We start from the raw sequence: 18,157 nt of genomic DNA on the forward strand, positions 1-18,157 counted from the left end.
ATGCAGCCGAGACAGACTTGTGCTTCATGTGATTGCGCTGGCGAAGCGGAGCACCCTTCGGTGAGTATCCGTAAAGAGGGAAAATGGATTTCCTGATCCCCGTCTCGTCGACAAAAACGAATCGCCGCGGGTCGATGGAGCGGACCTGGTCCCTGAACTGTGCCACTCGCTCATCCAGTCGCTTGGACTTGTAGAGGTGTGTTGCCCTCTTGTGTGAGAGACCTGCTCGGTGGATGGCAGTGTGGCAGAGTGAGAGTGATACTTTCCTCTGGAGGATGGACTCGAGCTTGCATCGCAACACAGGACCAGTCTGGAACGGGTCCTGTTCAATCAGGGTGCGAATGACTGGACATGCCTGCTCAAAGAAAGTGGATCTGCGAGCTGGGACCCGGGATGGGTCATCCAGCTTGCATCCTCGGTGCCATCGATGGATGGTGCTCTTGGATACACTGAATATGGAGGCGACCTTACGCAGGCTATGGATGAGGGTGTAGTATCGCAATGCGGCGGTGCGAAAGTCGGATGTGTGGCGAATGGTCATGGCCAGCGCGCGATAACATTGGGTAACAAAATATTCGATGAATGGTCAAAAACCCGGGTGTCCCGTTTTTTATTGGATTGCCTGTAAACGATGGGCGCAGCCGATCATCAGGCACCCACCAGGCCGACCAAGATTGAAGGGCGACAGGGGTGCGGCTTCGTTCTTGTCCCTGATCTTGCCACACGGAAGCACCACCCCGTCGATCGGCAATGCTGGCGACGATCTACCGATACCGACGGCAGCTGACGCTCTACGTGTGCGTGGGGCTATGCATCACCATGGTCGTCTCGGTCCTGCTGCATGTGCTAATGCGGTCGGATGAACGGACGGACCGTCGGCCATTCGAGCCCTGGAGTCAAGGCATCGCACCGGACCCGACAACAACGGCAACGACGACAGCACAGCTCAAGCTGCGTGGGATCCATCCAAACCGTACGAGGCCATTCCGTCTTTCGGAGAGGATTCTGATGCCACTCGGGGGTGACGATCGACGAGGGGGATGATCGACGAGGGGGATGATCGACGAGTGGGATGAAGAGCGAATACGCCAGTCGACGAGCAGGACAGCATCGCTGATCTCGTTGGTCGGGGCAGCCAAGCGAGAGACTATGCAGGGCTGAGGTGGGCTTTTTCTTTCCCCACCTGCTGTTGCCTGGATGCATCTTAATCCCTCTGCGCTGCCAGAGGCGCATCTATACCTCTCACAGCAAGCGAGCGAGGACCCAGAGGTCTTGGTCTTCCGATGCCTGGACGGCAAGCAGACGATTCCTTACGCGGCGCTGAACGACGACTACTGCGATTGCAACGACGGATCGGACGAGCCAGGTAGACGAGCCCGGCGATGCTGTTGCAGACGAGAAGAGAGGGGGGATGGGGACATGGAGGGACTCAAAGGACCGCTCTGGGAACATGGGGCGGCATTCAAAGAATAGGTTTGGGCACATGGCAGCTGCCTCAGTCACCGATCGCCCATTTGCTTCTCACTCTGGGGTCACAGGGACATCCGCATGCCTGGATGGAAAGTTTCACTGCCGCGGCTCCGCATCGCAAGTCAACTGGATTCCGTCCTCGAGGGTCAATGACGGCATCTGCGGTGCGTGACGATGGTGTTGTTATTGACGGCGACGACGCTGATGTCGTTGTTGCTGCGAAAGAATCGACGCTGGCACCATCACTAACGCTTGGCTGGTGATCATGCTCGGTTAATGGCACACATTGCCTGCCGCACCGTCGGCTGGCCGGCACATGCATCGACAATCAACCGCTGGCTCGGCAGACCCAGAGTGCTGCGACGGATCGGACGAATACAGCTCGGGAGCTCGGTGCCGAAACCGCTGCCGGCGTTTTGTCGACCGCCTGTAGTGAATGCCGAGGAAGGACAGGAGTCTGAGATCCGAATACATCTGCGCTGCTGTCTATCAGAGGGTTGCGTTGTTGGATGGCGCGGGCTGAGCGGCGATGTCAAAGCGAATGTCAAAGCGAATGTCAAAGCGAATATCAAAGCGATATCACATTTGATATCTATTGTCATCACAATCATCATCAACATCATAATCATCAACACCATAATCATCAACACCATCTTCACCATCAACACCATCATCACCAACACCGGCACCGCCCGCCCCGGCCCCGCGCGCACATGACCGCCCGAGCCCCCGCCCGCCGTCCGCATGGCTCCTGTCCGGCTGGTCCCATGCCGTCTCATGCCCGGCGTCCGCCCGCGCGCTCTCCGTCGTCCCCGCCTGCTCGACTCTGTTCGACTCTGCTCGACTCTGCGCTGCTGCCCCGGTGCATCTCATTGTCTCCGTCTGGGTCCGTCTGGGTCCGTCTGGCTGTCCTCGTCTCTGTTTTCACCTGTCTGTCCCTCTCCTCCATCCACCCGCGGTCTCTTCTATCGACGCCATCACCCGACCCCTCCCGAGTCGCCCAGGCACATCCTTCTCACCTCACCACCACCACGCTTCCTGCGGACCTCGCTGCTTGGTCCTTCCTCAAGCATCGCTCTCTGTTCTCCCAGCATCCCTCGCGAATGTTCTTAAAGCCCCGAGTCCCCGACTGCCTCGACCTGTTCTTCTGCTCGACGCCCCTTCGATATCTCCATCTGTACTTTTGTTTTCCAGACCTGCTCTCCGTCCGGGCCCTGGCCATCCACCAGATTCCTCTTGGTCTCCTACTGCTCGTCTACCTCATCCCGCTCTGTCTGATCTTTCCGGCCGTGCGCATCCCGCTCCTGCTCTTCAACGTCATTGCCTACGCCCTCCAGTCCTCCAACTCGACCCAGCCTCCGTTCCGCTTCCCCTGGGAGGCCTCTGATTCCCATCGTCTGTATCTGTGGCTGCCTCGTTGCTCTGCTGCGCTCCTCAAACCGCATGCACAGGCGCAACTCATAATTCGTCATCGGCCCCGCGCCGCCTCGTGTCCTCATGTCGACTGAGTCCGAGAGGACGCTTTAAAATTGGCTCGTGGGGCATGAACCTGCCCTTGGTTTGTCTCGGCCTCTCGTTCCTGCTCCTGTCCCGCAGACGCCGAACTGACCGCTCTCTTGCCGTGCCGTTGCAGACTCGGACATGGACTACATTCTCCGCCGCTGCAGTATCTGCTTCGATGCCAACCTCGACTTTTTCTTGCAAGTAAGTGAGCGTCCCCACCCCCAACAACAAACCTCCATACATCATATATGCACCCGGTCTTTGTGGCTCGAGGCAGTATGAATCCACCTCCGATTGTACCCCTCGATTCTCCGGAGACAGCTGGCCCGAGCTGGCATCCCTCCCACGTACACACATGCCTCTGTATCCTTCAAGGGCTGCGTTCCATGGTCAAGCTCTCCCTCGTCATCTGTGCTTGCATGACTTTCCATTCGGTCGTTGTGCTTGCGCTGGCTCGGCTGCATTATGGACCGAGGCGATATTTGATAGCGACACGGCTCGTGAAGGCTCATTGCCCCGATAATCAGCCCAACTGCATTACTGACCTGTGGCTCGGTCTGCTTTCCTTCTGCCTTTCTGCTCCGTGGAATCATATATTGCCACTCGCCATCTGTCGGCGCAGAACTGCAAGGACCAGTTTTGCAAAAGCTGCTTTCAGCGCTACGTTCACGAAAATGTCAAAAACAGCTGGGGCCTCGTCGTCCAGCCCATCAAGTGCCCTGTCTGCAGTGATGTGATTCCCAAGAACGAGTGGGAGCGTGTAAGTACCGACGAAACTCTGGCCCCGGCAGCACGAGCAGACTCTTGGCTTTCGGGATGGCTGCTCAGGAAACCCCACAAATCCATCGCCGTGAATAAGAGGATGCATGAGTCCATTTGGTTTGTGTTGGTTTCTCCCTCATGTTGTTCTGACAGGAAGTCCATATTCTTGTTCCAATGCACACCCACCATTTTCGTCTGCCGCCACCGGCATCGCCGCCATCGGCTTGGACGACGACCCTGGGGCACTGGCTTGTCGGTATGCCGCCAACGTCAGTACGTCGATGCCAAACTCGTCCGCCAGTTCGAGCGCAACAACAAGCCCTTCCGTCCGTTCATTCGCCACTGCGACTCGTGCCGCACCGACATTTGCTGTGCCGAGAGCCCCGTCTTTTCCCGCCGGGAGCGCAAGCAAGTCTTTGGCGACATGTATGCTCTGCTACAGCGGATCGTGAGCCGCTCGAGCGATCGCCAAATCCTCGACAAGTTCCAAACCGACTACAAGCAATCCCTGAGCGCCGGCAATGTCGACCATGTGCTGGTGTACAAGAGCATGATCAAGTCGCTCAAAGACATTGTCTGTGCCAGGTGAGAACAGCCGCGCGGCCTGTTCAGATATCGCGAGCAATATTGTGTCATCTCTTTCGGCAATAGCGATCCTGACGTCCAAACTGCCTCTGCCCGCCACTTTCACAACAGATATCGTGGCAACATGGATGCTGTCGAGGCCAGTCCCGAATGGTCCGTGATGGCCCTGTTCTCCCGACGGTTCACGGCCATCGAAATGCAGGCGAGCCAATGGAACACTCTCCAGTTCCTCCACGTTTCCAACTTTCCCCGGGCCTCATGGTGGGTGACTTATCTGCCCTCTGACGATTCGCGAGTAAGAGCTACAACGATGGGCTGCGGCGAACTAAACCGATGCGTGACTCGCCTTTGTGTTGCGGTTCTGCAGTGCATCATGCTCCACAGAGCTGTGCTTCCTTTGGTATGTATTATCGTGTTGCTGGATTTTGAGACCACACTAGACCAGTGTTTTGCACCGACACATTCTTGCGCGCATGGACCACTTGTCTGGTTGTTAACCCATCGCGGCTGCCAGTGGGGAACAATACCATCCGCAAAAGTCTTGCCACGAACACATGCAAGATCTCCTGGCTCACCACGAGGGCTCCGAAGAAGTACAGGCTAATTTGTCCTGGAAGCTGGAGAACAGGCAAGTAACATGGCTCTTACCGGCAGCTGGCTCTACAGAAGCCATGTGTGTATGTCTGCTATGACGACGACAACGAGCTGACGAGCATACTCATTCCTCGTCCACTTATCAGCAAGCGATGTCCATCTTGCTGCATCCTGATTACGCGGGACGAAGGATGCAACAAAGTATCGTGCCTCTATTGCGGATACCAGTTCTGCTGGTATGTATCTGTCGCTGCTACGTCCTCTCGTGCTGCGGTGTCGAAACTGCTCGGTGCTCGTGAGCCGAGTCCACTAATCCATCACAAATGCGCCCGCAGGGTGTGCTGTGGCAAGTTCAACGACGGCGACTGCGGGTTCTACAAATGTAGCCTGTCCTTGGACGAACCTGATATTCCGCCAGACCTGAGCGACTTTCAGGTGCGCTTGTGTGCCAGTTATGCTGGGTTACTGCTCGACGACGAGGCGCGAATGGAGCCGCACACATGGTGCGCGATGCATGATTCCGATCTCTGACTGGTGCTGCTGTTTTCTCGGCCTAACGAACAGACCGAGCTCGGTGTCCCTGATATGACCGTCATTGGCGCCAAGCTCAAGCTTTGAGCAGTCCTGTGGTATTTCCAGCATATCCACTCCGTGGTGCCTCAGCCATTCTGTGTGCTGCTGCTGAATCGATATGCACCTCCTCTACCTCAGCCGAGGGGCGAAAGACAACGACATCCATTCCAGTTAGCCGGCTCCGACCTTGCCAATAAGGAGTCCGCTCCACTCTCGCCAAGCTAATCGCCCCTTTGGAACGAACCGTCGCCACATCTCGATCAATCCCCCGTCGTCTCCCTCAGCCCGATCGACCGTTCCCGCCGCCTTCCCAACCACGTTTCTTTTCTGTATGTACTTTGCCCACCAAATCCTTCCCTCCCACGCACCTATCCGCCTGTTCTCAACCACCTCACCGATATTTGATGTTTGCCGTGCGTGTATACATCTTGTATTTTCGCTTCTTCTATCTTCAAAATATGCGGATATACCCCACCAAAACAAAGCCCATCCGAATGCAGCAGGAATCATGATCGCGAAAGGAAGGGGGAGAGGTACAGTGGCGTGAGTCCCTGCCAGAAACCACACCAGCCGACAGAGGACGACTCCGTTCAAGATGGATCGCATTCGACCCACCTCCTGAGAGACAGTGCCATCGAGCAGGTTGTCGCAACTGATCGGTCTCTTGAGCCACTTGCGGACAGAATTGCGCTAATCGAGGGGTTATCGATTTCAGACAAGAGCTTTCAAGGGCTGGTCGGCTCTAGCAGTATATGATGTTGGAAAGGGAGGCAGTGATCAACCAAACGGGCAGCTTGAGGGAGATGAGAGCCGTCGGCCCTCGCTCTCGCTCTGCTTCATCCGGGTGTCCAGGGAAAGCACCGAGGGTCCAACTTACCATCATGTTGTGATAGTATCGATCTCTCTTTGGCCTTCTGAGTTTGTAGTGGCCTTCCTGGAACAGTCACTTCATCGGGTAGGCTGGTTGGCGCTGTTCTTTCAGCATGATCAGCTGTCGCCAGTACTCGTCGAGATAGAACTGGGAGCCGAGGCTTGCGTCCATCAGGCTGGGCTGGGTGCGGGAATATCTCAGCACCAGCGAGACCATCTTGTCGTTGTGGTCCAGACGATCTTCCCAGACGGCTCGGTTCTGGAGGGCCAGCTGCTTGAGGCGGTTGGGCAGGGTGATGAGTCCGCATCCAAGATGCATCGCTCCATAGGACGTGTTCCGCACCACTCTGAAGAGTCGGGTCAGAGAGTGCATCTGTGCTCGTCTGAGTATCACGGCTTGCTGCTTCGTGAGCACTTCGAGGGTCAGTCCATACTCGAGCATGGGCCGAACGAAGGTCTTGAACACCCTCGTCACTGTCTTGGCCGAGTATCGGCCCAGACTCATTCCGTGCTTCACCAGCTTGCCGGCGGCACCTCTAGCCTTGTGGGTGAGGTTCTGGATCTGGCGGTCCATCCTGAAGCCGTTGATGTCGACGATGGGACCATTGGACAAGCTGCTGGACCTGCTCAGTTTCGATCGCACTCCCGTTCGCACTCGCACCCCTCCCACACTTGGATCGCTTGCTGCTCATGTACCCGCTCCCCGCACTGCCTTCCGAGCATTCGCACTAGGTGCACACCCCGCACCAGCACCCACTCCCACACACAGTGTAGTCCCGCCCTTGCAGTCTCTCCCTGCACCCTCATCACAGCGTAGTATAGTGCCAGCACTTGCCACTCCACCACCCCGACCTCCCCTCGATCCTGCTGTTCCCTTGTGGGAACTGCTTGAAAATGTGTTCACCCGCTTGGTCTCAGACCTTGTGGGCAGCTGAGGCAGCACTAGGCTGCAACAGGAGTAAATAGGCTTGCCTGTGTACTCAACGTGCCGGGGTACCAACCTGTTGGACCTGATGGCTTGTCTTCCTGAATAAAGTTGACAATAGTAACAAACACCCCACATGAGTTGAACATGTAGCTGCCCAAGGTGGGCTTCATTACAAGTTCATCATGCAGCACATTCGACGACCCTGTCTCGAAGTCGCCTGCGCTGTCCTATCGGTACCTGATCCTGATTCTGCATCTTTATCGAGGGTCCCCGAGTCGGCAACATTGGACATTCACGATTGTTGTGTGAGCTTTTCCTCGGTGCGAGTAACTGCATCGACGGCCGCGCGAACAAGGGGATGTTCAGGATTTGCAAGTCCATCACGAAGAATCTCGAGAGATTCGCGGTAATGCCGAAGTGCTGATTCGAGGTGTCCAGCGGCCTCCTCCGCAGCACCAAGATACCCCAAAGCTAAAGCAACCTGCGGATGCTTTCGGCTGTTAAAGATCTCAATACGCATATGCACCAGCTGTTCATAGTATTGAGACGATTCTTCGTGATTCCCTTGAGCACTCGCGACAAGACCGAGGCAGTTCAGAACGACGATGATTTCTCTGTGGGGTTGACCATTGTGGATTTGGTTGAATGCTTCCAGGGCTTCGCAAAGCAGAGTATGGGCCTGACATAAATCCCTCTGATCATATGCCACTGCACCCATGTTGGACAGGGTTTGTGCAATGTCCGGATGAATGCGCGTTCCATGAATAGCTATTGATACATCCAAGGACTCACGAAAATATCGCAGCGACTGATCAAGGTGGCCAATATCTCTGGCAAGAGCACCTAAATTGTTGAGCGACGCTGCCGTGTCTGCGTGGATTCTGGATCCATGGAGTGCCGTCGTGATTTCCAAATCCTCTTGAAAGTAGCGAAGAGCTTCTTCAAGATTATTGGTTTCGGCCGCCAAAACACCCATGTTATTGAGGGTTGAGGCAACGTCAGCGTGATTGCGCGTTCCATATATCTTGATTTTGATGTCGAGAGCTTCCTGGTAGTATCTTTGGGCCGCGTCGAAGCAGCTTAGCTCGCTGGCAGCAGCACCCATATTGTTCAAGATTTGTGCTATGTCTGGGTGCAGACGTGTTCCATAGAGTTTGGTCGTCATTTCAAGATCCTCAGCATAACACTTGAGGGCTTGTGCTGGATCGCCTTTGGAGAGAAGAACATTTCCCAGATTTGTGAGAGACTTGGTGACAGAGGGATGCTCGTGGGTTCCGTACACCTGGGTCTTGATGTCAAGAGATTCGCTCAGATAGGCAAAGGCAGCATCCAACTGCCCTTGATCGTGAGCCAGCGAACCCATGTTATTTAGGACTCTAGCGACATCAATGTTTAGCCTCGAGCTATGAGCCTCAGTCGAAATATCCAGAGACTCTTGGAAATACGATAAGGCAAGTTGATGTTGGCCTTGCTGCCTTGTTACTTCGCCAAGGCAATTGAGAACAAACGCGACTGATATATGCCGTCGGGTGCTATAAAGCTTGATGTAGATCTCGAGAGAGTCGTTCAAATAGGTCAATGCATCATCAAGTCTTCCCAGGTTTTGAGCGACAGCCCCGATACGGCTAAGGATTGTAGCAATGTCTTTGTGATCCCGGGTTCCATGGAGGGCGATGGATTTGGATAAAGAGGCTTGATAGGACTCCATTGACTTTGCAAACATACCCTTACGTTCCTCTCCGGTTGCCCTCCTGAAATCAATTTTGGATTGCAGTTTTTTGGTATAAACTTCTGGGACTGTCCGCTCAGCGTACTGCTCGAGGTGCGCGGAAAGAGCGAATGCACTCTGGTTTTCTGACTGTGTCAGGTCCAGTAACGCTTCGCCAGTGGCATCTTCGATCCGGTCGTTGATGAGCTCGTCCTTGCCAACGACCCACTCGTGGGCGACTCGCTGCGTCAGCGAGTGCGTATAGAACTGCTCGTTGGGACCTGGTCGAAGCAATCCACTCTCGCACATCATCGTGACGAGGCGAGCAACTGGATTGATGTGAGGGATCGTTAGCCACCATTCGCCCATTCACGCCCAATACTCGCTATCACATCACCCACGCCACATTTAGTGCAAGTTTATCTGCCCACCCTCGCAGTCCCATCGCACAACTCTGTCGCTACTCACCATCGGCCGAGAGTTCCATCTTCTGTGTCATAGCTGTGATCAGGTCGAGAGGAATGTCGTCTGGCGCCACCAGACTGAGGGCACCGAACAGCCTGGCTGCCTCGATGCCCTCATCCCCTCGCTTCATCAGCGAGTCCAGCGACAGATCCACAATCACCTTGAGCGACGACCGCGTGTCGTCATCGCCATCCTGCAGCTCCAATGCTCCTGCAAACGTGGCCTCGAGCACCGACAGGGGAGTGTCGTAGTTCTCGGCAAACGTCATGAACGTCTGGATGACGAGTGGATATCCGCTGATCTTGGCCACGATGCTGTCCAGTGACTTCTTGGCTTCGTCCGACACAAGTCGCTGGACAATCATTGGCGACGACGACATGATGTAGTCGAGCGTGGTTTTGTCGTCCCAGTTGACGAGACGGAGTGGGTCATGTTTGTATCCAGGGATCTTGGTCTCAAGAGCACTGGCGAATGCACCAGGAGGCAACGAGGCCAGCCGGGTCGTCACCACCACATCGCCGCTGAACCCGGCCGACTTGGAGTGCTCAAACACAGAGTCGACCACGCTGATGTCGTCGACATTGTCGAGCACCAGGAGATAGCCGTGGGTGTTGGCGAGGAACCTCGAGGCATGCTCCTTGATCTCGTCGGGCTTGATGCCGGGGAACATCTCGATGAGGCCATCGATAGCAGTCGACTCGGTCGAGCAGTTGATCCAGAAGACCTGGCGGTACTGCGGCTTGATGCCGATGGTCTCGGCTTTGATGGCGAGGAGGTCTTCCTTGTTGCTCGCATTCATAATGCCCATCATGAAGAACAGGATCTGGACAGCCAGGACGGACTTGCCCATGCCACCCATGCCGGAGATGACGGCGCGACCAGTCAGGGTGAGCTGCTTGAGCAGGGTGTCGAGGTGGGCGGGATCGAATCGGAACTTGGAGTCGCAAAAGTATTTGCGATAGATGGTCGTAATGAGATCCATGTTGGGTGGGATGGGATGGATGAGGTTGAGGAGGCGGTAGACTCGCTTGTGCATCTGGTCGGGACGGAAGCCAAGTGATTGGATGCGTTTGATTCTGTCGAGGGTCTGCTTGAGCGAGGCAAAGGCAGGGTCGTTGGAGAAGTCTACCATTTTTGGTTCAAAGGGAGTGAAGCCATCGACACCATCCTTGGTTTCCTTGGTGGCGATTCCGAGGGGAAGGACAGGGAGAGAGCGTTTGGCATCCTTGAGATCGAGGGCGGTGTTGATCTCAAGCAGAACATTGTCATCCTGGCCGGCGAGGGTGTTCTCAATTATGGGTGTAAACGATTCCAGACTGAGGAGCAGGAAGACGGCTTTACACTTAGGAAGGGCACTGATAGAGCTGGCTGGAGGATCGCTGGGATTGTTGAGACAGTCGACATCGTGGAAGACGGAAAGGGGTTTGCCATATCGACGGAGGGCGACCGAGGTGAGCACCTCCTTCAGAGCCTGGACGGTGTCGGCATCAGTCTGGGCACGGTATGAGAGGAACAGATCGTGGTCGGTGCCGTGAGCAGGGCAGGAATAGAGCTGGTTGCTTGCGACCGTCGGCATCCTCGGAGATTTCCGAGCAGGAAAACGAGGAGAGAGGAGTTCGCCAGGCAAACTGGGGGGAACTACCTGCTAAAATGGAGATGGATTGCAATGCCCGTCCACCCACCAGGCACAAAATATCCACAGAGCCACGATAGCTTCCATATTGAGCGTGCCATTCCACTCAGTCATCTTGTATTGTTTGCAATGACGGGCGACATTGCACATTCTCGATTGTTAACCATATGTGCAATCTAAGACGTCGCCACACACGACGACAAGATGATCACCCTCATCACTCGCTTTATCCGATCCACGGCGATGAAGGACCAGCCATACCTTCGCAAGTCCTTCTACGAAAGCATCCAATGGAACCTGACCTGCTCCCGCAAACAGAAGAACCTACGTTCTCGATTGAGTCCATGGCCAAGTGCGGTGTGTGGACTGTCATAGATTATGAGGGATTTGGATTCACTTCAGGTTCGACAACCGCACAAGGAGAAGCAAAACAATGAGAGGCAGAAAAGAGTGACTCAGGGACCGACAAGTTCGAGTCGCTGAGCCGTACAACATCAAAGCCATCCTTCCGAACGACGAGAACAGTTGATGGACCATCGCCCTCAAAACAGCTTGGTCAGTCCAAAAGTGATTGCAAGGACAATCGTCCATACCATAGTAAGTAGTACAAAAAATAAGCCAGCGATAGAGAGAGGTACTAACGATAGAGCCAAATACAAGAAACACAGGATATTGAGCAACTCCATGCCGAGCCAGCTTGAGAATCGGCCAAAGGTGTACTCAAACGTATTGTTGAATACAACGCGGCAGCCCTTCGGTAATCCAGAGATCCTCCAGCTTGTGATTCTCCATCCGAGGTTGAAATAGTCAGCATATCGACCAAAACAATCAGTCAACCAGGATCGATCGAACATCCTGATGCTGGAATCCAAATGCAGCGTCTTGAGCGAGGGAAGCTTGTGAACCAGTCCGCGGACTCTCTTTATTTGTGACGAGGCATGAAGAATCTCGAGCCTGGGATACGGGGGAATGCCATCCAGCGACTTTAATTCGTAGCACGCGTGCAGATTGAGGACCTTGAGGGAGCTTTGATTCACATGCAGATCGGCCAGGCTCACAAATCGGTTTGGGAGTATGAGGTGATTGAGCCTTGGCATGCTTGGGAGTTGGCTCAAGATGTTGTGGGGCATGTGGGAGGAGATCACCAACTTGGTGAGAGACGGGAGCTCCTCAGGGATACCCACGATAGTCTCCATGCCGACTGGGATATTGAGCTCGAGCAGCATCGGCATCTCAGGCATTCCCTTGAGTGACGTCAGTTGGCTGCATCCACTCAGGTCGAGCGCTATCAGCTTGGGCAACTCGCTCGGCATGCCTTCCAAGCTGATCAGCGGATCAGCCACTCGTCCAAATAATTTATGCTTGATAGTCAGCCCTTGGATATTTGAGAGCGTCTTGGGCCATCCGGACACTTCCAGAAAAGACACGCCCTCGATTGTCAGCCTCTTTTCCCTCGCGCGGTCGATCCCTGCAATGTCGAACGGCAACAGCTTGGAGACATATGCCGTTCTGTCCGTGATATCGTTGGGTCGAATCGTAAGGCGATTCCGAGAATTGACCCGTATCGACCAGCATATGCCGAAGCTTTGTCTTTCCGCGATCGCGACCATCTCCTCGACAGATGGCTGCTCTGATCCGTTTGGTCTTGCTTCCTCGGGGAAGCGGAACTTGGGGTCAGTCACTTGGCAGAATCGTTGCACTCGGTCGAACAATTGTCTGTCTCGATAGACTTCGGACCAGAGCTCGTTCTCCTTCTTCAGCATCGATGGGCTGGTTGGCTTGTGCTCATTCTGGCGAAGTGCATAGTAGAAGAGTCCCTGCAGCACTTTGAGCCGATCGATGGAGGGATCGACACCGTTGAACAGGAATTCAGGTGTGATTTGTAAATAGGCAAGCCACAGTCGTTCCTGTACCTTGTCGGTGTTGAGGATGGCCCGAGTCTGTTTCGAGACTCGCAGGAGTTTTGCGAGCAAGGATGAGCTCGCAGCGCGAATGAATGCCTCATTTGTGATCAGGATGGTGAGCAAGTCGAAGCGAGCGAGGTCCTCCTCGACCAGGGATGGCTCTGCTGCTGCTTTGGCTGAAACCGGCATGGCGGAAGGGGTGATGGAGTCAGGCCGCGAGTGAGTGGTGGCTGAGGCAGAGCGAAGAGCAGAAACGACGAGAAAGGGGGCGATGTCCGGGGGGTGCTGTTTCCCAACGATGCGATCCGCAGGACGCGGGTTGGCGAAAACCGCACCACACAGATCCGATGTTTTGGAGCAGATGACACTCAGCCAGAACAAATGGAATCCCGAACGAGAGACAGATCATGGAGAGTTGGCTCGGCGCCATCTTCTTGCCAGCATCAAAGCCCACGCGAACATGCCAGAGTCAAGCGGACCTCGATTGGCCAGAGCATGCTCCAATGAGATTTCGCTTGGATGCGTTTCACGGAGTCAGTGTGAGCCTGGATTCGACAATGGTGAGTCGAACTTTGGCCGTTGGCGCAACAGCAACGCGCATCGTGTTGCACCAAACTACCGCGTCAACGCGCGTCGCCTCGGTGTTGTCCTCGTCATATATCAGGGTTGCTCCTTCCCGATCCCTCGTCACCAAGCGCATATTCAGCATGGGACGAACATCCAAGAACAAGAAGAGGTCTCAAAAGGCCCGAGAGACAGTGCTCCGAAATGCGGCCATCCGGGCCGAGCTGAGGAGAGCCGTTCTCGCGGGCGCCTGTGGTCTCGACCCGGCTGGCGGTCCTGTCCATGAGCCTCCTTCCTTCCAGGACGAGACCACACCCGATGCTTCCCTGGCCGCACCAAGCCCTGCTGCGACCAATCTCCAAGATGTCACTTGCGCTCCAGATGAAGATGAAACCTCGAACATTCCGGCCACGAGCTTGGTCCGCGAGGACGCGGACGGGTGCATATCTTCCTTTCCTGAAACAGTCATTCTCATCGACGATCAGGATCCCCAGCCGAACCAAGCTCCTCGTCAGGCGAAGCAGTCCTCGCTTGCATGGCCGACCCAGCCCCCGCTCTCCTTAGCCGACGCTCATATTGATCATCGCCGACGACCCTACATCGGCAATTCGGCCAGGAGCCGACGACGTGCCATGGCCGAGTCTCGCATTCGAGCTCTTCAACACGGCTCCTCCAAAACGATCGACGAATACTTCGGATCACAGTCAAAGAAAGCCGTCCAACCGCCGCGGGCAACCCCAGCCAGAGTCAGTGCGGTCCAGATTTTGGATATCGACGCTGACCAACAACGCCGCAGAGTCCCCAGCGGCTACGTTCTGGACGTGGACGTTGGTTATCCGGCCAGCATTTGGGATGGCCAGCTCATTGACTTGGACGACATCCACCAGTCGGCCAAAGAGTGCAGCGGCACGAGCCACTATGCACGGAACGGGCAGCCAGTCCAAGTCCGCGACAATCAAATGTCAGAACCCGATGGCGACAATGGTGCCAGCGAGGAACCAGCATCCTCTGACGACGAGAGGCCCGAGACCCCTGAACAGCCGACGCACATGGAAATCGACTCAGCCATCGATCGCCTCGGAAGGGAGATACATGCTCAGGAAACAACCTCCGTTGGAAACAAACCCAGCTTTCGAAAAATGGTATTCTACCACGCCATATTGTGCTATCTTCAAGAGAAGCGAAGCAACACTGAGCTGACGGCTGCAAAGATCGGGGTGGAAGTGGCTCGCCGTCTTGCCATGGGAAGGTCGTTGCCATACTACAGTCGGATCATAAGGAAAGCAGCGACCGAATATGTGAAGACGGGGTTGATACCCGAGACATATACGTTGCTCCATCCAAGGGAGATCTCACTGCTGTCAGACAAATCGACAGCACGCAGGTGCTTGAAATATCTGGAGGATGACCAGCAGTGCAGCCCGACGATGTTTGCTCACTTTGTCAACACTGAAGTACTGCCAACGATCAATGCTGAGAGAAACCTTCGAGCAAATCGAGTCAAACACCGAAACATCACGGCCCGAACAGCCTCGTGCTGGATGAGATTCCTTGAATACGTGCGTGTCAGAGACAGGAAAGACGCTCACGTCGACGACCACGAGCACTACGGCGACGTTGGCTATCGCCAGGAATATCTCCAGAAGATGAAGGCTTATCGCCGGCGAATGGCCCGATACGGCGGCGAGGGTTTCCAAGAGGCACTGGCCCCGAAATGCGAATCACTTTCTCGCATCGTCCTTGTCACGCACGGCGAGAGTATGTTTTACAGGCAATCCAATAAAAAACGGGACACCCGGGTTTTTGACCATTCATCGAATATTTTGTTACCCAATGTTATCGCGCGCTGGCCATGACCATTCGCCACACATCCGACTTTCGCACCGCCGCATTGCGATGCTACGCCCTCATCCATAGCCTGCGTAAGGTCGCCTCCATATTCAGTGTATCCAAGAGCACCATCCATCGATGGCACCGAGGACACAAGCCAACCGAGTCACCCAGAGTCCCAGCCCGCAGATCCACTTTCTTCGAGCAGGCATGTCCAGTCATTCGCACCCTGATTGAACAGGACCCGTTCCAGACTGGTCCTGTGTTGCGATGCAAGCTCGAGTCCATCCTCCAGAGGAAAGTATCACTCTCACTCTGCCACACTGCCATCCACCGAGCAGGTCTCTCACACAAGAGGGCAACACACCTCTACAAGTCCAAGCGACTGGATGAGCGAGTGGCACAGTTCAGGGACCAGGTCCGCTCCATCGACCCACGACGATTCGTTTTTGTCGATGAGACGGGGATCAGGAAATCCATTTTTCCTCTTTACGGATACTCACCGAAGGGTGCTTCGCTTCGCCAGCGCAATCACATGAAGCACAAGTCTGTCTCGGCTGCATTTGCCATCAACCACTCTGGTGTGCTGCATCGAGCGCCGAGGATGGTCAGTGATCTTCACCCCACCTGCCTCGCCCGACTTCAATCCCATCGAGAACTTCTTTGGGGTTGAGTCCCCCCCGATTTGGGGTTGAGCTCCTCCAATTTGGGGTTTAGTCCCTCCAATCACGCCGCCATTTTCACGCTCACATCCCTGGCTTGAACCTCTCGGCGATTTTTGAACAGGGTCACTTCCCCAACCAGCCCGCAAAGACGGGCTCCTGCTCTCGGGTATAAATGCCACACCTTCGTCCTGCTGCTTTCTTCCCTCATCTCGCCTTGATCTGATCATCGCGCTATTGTACGATAAAAAAGTCTCTGCTCTGACCAGTACCACTGGCAGGCATCCAGCATCCTCTGCCCCCATGCCTCCGAAGCGCAAGGGTACCGGTGATGGCCAGCCTCGGCCACCCAGGCCCAAGAAAGCCAAGTCACAGTCGGAGCCTGTCTCTGGTTCGTCTTCTGACCCCACGCATGCTTGTTTCTCTGTTGCTCCGTCGCTCACCACCACTGCTTCTGCAGATCCAATGGATGTCGATCCCACCGAGCCTGGTCCATCTACTTCCTCGAGTACCGGCAAGCGATGTCCCAAGTGCGATGGCACCGATCACGAGCGAAGCAACACCAGCAAATGTCCCAAATACCGGCCCCTCAAGAGTTCTGTCGTCCCACTCGTGGATGGAAGGTCATCGGCCCCTCAGTTCAGCTGCTTCAAGCAGACCATGGATGGCTGTTGTCTCAATCCCGCTCTCCGCGACAAGATCCAGGCCACTGTCGAGGCCATGACCCAGATCCAGTTCGAGGCATCCAGGCTGCTCAACCTACATATCCTCCGGTGCATCGAGCAGGATCTTCCCGTCCCCGTCATCTCCAAGCCCACCCCTGCTTTCGTTCGCCAATGCTTCAGGATCGTCCAGGCCGATGCCCTCTCCCCGACAGGGGACAATGAGAAATACAACGAGCATCTGGTCGCTTCCTTTCGCGACTACCAGACCACTCGGCACGCAGACCTGCCTCCGGCCCCTCGTCTGCCTGATGGTGCTCACAGTCAGCTTCTCACCCTGGCTGTCAATGCCTATGCCACCAACTGCACCACCCACCTCGACCTGGCATACTGGCGACTCCTTCGCCGCTTCTGCGCTGCCGTCTTCCCAGCCAACAAGCATAAGCACGAAGCCATCGAGGCCTGTCTCGAGCTCTTCGAGAAACCAGGGCAGACTCCACCCAAGGCCGATCTCGAGTTCCTCTATCCAGACTTTGGCCACGTCCTGGACGAGTTTCGGTACAGCAACGACCAGGACCGCTTCCGGGCCCTCCATCGCCTCTCACACCATGTGAGAATCCTCGCCCGAGACAAGATGATCGACAATGTCCACAAGTGGATCGACTGTGACATGCCCGCCCTCCGAGTCACCGAGCTGCAGCGCCAGGCCAAGCTGGACGAGCTCACTACCCAAGGCATTCCCTCCGACGACAAGAGGTTCACCACGGCCAAGTCTGAGCTCGGCACCACCAAGTCCAAGATCAACAAGCTGGCATCCAGGATCAAGTGGTGCCTCAAGCAGCTCGCTCTTGACACTCCTCCGGCCGTGTGCACGATAGTTCCTCTATGCACCACCAAGGCCAAGTACATCAAGATCGACACGGTCACTCTCTGGGAGCTCCTGGGTCCAAAGAAGCGCCTTGGACTCACCAGGGACAAGCTCAAGGAAGAAGGTGAGGACGGTGCCAACAACCAGGATCGTCTCTGGCGCAGTTGCTTCAAGCTGCGTAGTTCCCTCTTCCAAGAGCGGGATATCAATCACAAGCTGTTCAACTACGAGATCAGCACCGATGGCATTGGATGCACCATCGGTCTCGTCAAGTTTTTGCGTCGAACCGATCGCACCGAGACCATCGAGCCTCCTCCGACTGCCGAGCAGCGTATCCAAGCCCACATCGGCGACCCAGACCCCAACCGCACCACTTGGATTGGCATCGATCCTGGAGTCGGCTCCATCTTCACCGCGGTCATTCCGACCATGTGTGCTGCATCCAAGACAGTCTCATTCTCGAATGGCCACTACCAGCACATGTGTGGCCATTGGAGAATGAGACCACCTCGTCTTGGTGGCTCGGTGCTTGGATGACCGCCATGAAGATGGAGCCGACTCCAGGATCGATGCCAA

At 55.4% G+C, this 18,157-nt stretch overlaps 5 protein-coding genes across 5 annotated transcripts; 3 read left to right on the plus strand and 2 right to left on the minus strand.

The window, feature by feature from the left end:
* Positions 1-593: 593 nt before the first annotated feature.
* On the plus strand, positions 594-1,990 carry BJ171DRAFT_506173 (putative glucosidase II beta subunit). The gene is made up of 4 exons (XM_053111109.1): positions 594-973; positions 1,226-1,366; positions 1,539-1,634; positions 1,818-1,990. Exons 1-4 carry the CDS (start codon positions 751-753, stop codon positions 1,901-1,903), a joined length of 546 nt encoding a protein of 181 aa, XP_052966210.1. The 5' UTR covers positions 594-750; the 3' UTR covers positions 1,904-1,990.
* Positions 1,991-2,875: 885 nt separating this feature from the next.
* On the plus strand, positions 2,876-5,988 carry BJ171DRAFT_506177 (uncharacterized protein). The gene is made up of 9 exons (XM_053111110.1): positions 2,876-3,174; positions 3,596-3,733; positions 4,010-4,320; positions 4,432-4,581; positions 4,688-4,720; positions 4,835-4,948; positions 5,061-5,150; positions 5,250-5,349; positions 5,479-5,988. Exons 1-9 carry the CDS (start codon positions 3,112-3,114, stop codon positions 5,530-5,532), a joined length of 1,053 nt encoding a protein of 350 aa, XP_052966211.1. The 5' UTR covers positions 2,876-3,111; the 3' UTR covers positions 5,533-5,988.
* Positions 5,989-7,328: 1,340 nt separating this feature from the next.
* On the minus strand, positions 7,329-9,247 carry BJ171DRAFT_506184 (uncharacterized protein). Its single transcript, XM_053111111.1, has one exon. It carries the CDS (start codon positions 9,006-9,008, stop codon positions 7,578-7,580), a length of 1,431 nt encoding a protein of 476 aa, XP_052966212.1. The 5' UTR covers positions 9,009-9,247; the 3' UTR covers positions 7,329-7,577.
* A 921-nt stretch (positions 9,248-10,168) lies between these two features.
* On the plus strand, positions 10,169-10,470 carry BJ171DRAFT_506199 (uncharacterized protein). The gene has a single exon (XM_053111112.1). It carries the CDS (start codon positions 10,202-10,204, stop codon positions 10,418-10,420), a length of 219 nt encoding a protein of 72 aa, XP_052966213.1. The 5' UTR covers positions 10,169-10,201; the 3' UTR covers positions 10,421-10,470.
* A 974-nt stretch (positions 10,471-11,444) lies between these two features.
* BJ171DRAFT_506204 (uncharacterized protein) lies at positions 11,445-13,127 on the minus strand. The gene has a single exon (XM_053111113.1). The coding sequence runs from the start codon at positions 12,852-12,854 to the stop codon at positions 11,634-11,636; it is 1,221 nt and encodes a 406-aa protein (XP_052966214.1). The 5' UTR covers positions 12,855-13,127; the 3' UTR covers positions 11,445-11,633.
* Between the last annotated feature and the right edge of the window lie 5,030 nt (positions 13,128-18,157).

This window comes from Polychytrium aggregatum (genome assembly GCF_025602895.1).
Source record: "Polychytrium aggregatum strain JEL109 chromosome Unknown BJ171scaffold_20, whole genome shotgun sequence".
NCBI classification, from domain to species: Eukaryota; Fungi; Chytridiomycota; class Chytridiomycetes; order Polychytriales; genus Polychytrium; species Polychytrium aggregatum.

Excerpts from the sequence above, each read along its gene's own strand:
- BJ171DRAFT_506184 (XM_053111111.1), bottom strand. The coding sequence starts at position 9,008 with ATGTTTGCAAAGTCAATGGAGTCCTATCAAGCCTCTTTATCCAAATCC.
- BJ171DRAFT_506173 (XM_053111109.1), top strand. The coding sequence starts at position 751 with ATGCTGGCGACGATCTACCGATACCGACGGCAGCTGACGCTCTACGTG. Across the intron at positions 974-1,225 it reads GCGTGGGATCCATCCAAACC|AGGCGCATCTATACCTCTCA; the intron begins GTACGAGGCCAT and ends CTGCGCTGCCAG. Across the intron at positions 1,367-1,538 it reads CGACGGATCGGACGAGCCAG|GGACATCCGCATGCCTGGAT; the intron begins GTAGACGAGCCC and ends CTGGGGTCACAG.
- BJ171DRAFT_506199 (XM_053111112.1), top strand. The coding sequence starts at position 10,202 with ATGCCGATGGTCTCGGCTTTGATGGCGAGGAGGTCTTCCTTGTTGCTC.
- BJ171DRAFT_506177 (XM_053111110.1), top strand. The coding sequence starts at position 3,112 with ATGGACTACATTCTCCGCCGCTGCAGTATCTGCTTCGATGCCAACCTC. Across the intron at positions 4,582-4,687 it reads AACTTTCCCCGGGCCTCATG|TGCATCATGCTCCACAGAGC; the intron begins GTGGGTGACTTA and ends GCGGTTCTGCAG. Across the intron at positions 4,721-4,834 it reads ACAGAGCTGTGCTTCCTTTG|TGGGGAACAATACCATCCGC; the intron begins GTATGTATTATC and ends CGCGGCTGCCAG.
- BJ171DRAFT_506204 (XM_053111113.1), bottom strand. The coding sequence starts at position 12,854 with ATGCTGAAGAAGGAGAACGAGCTCTGGTCCGAAGTCTATCGAGACAGA.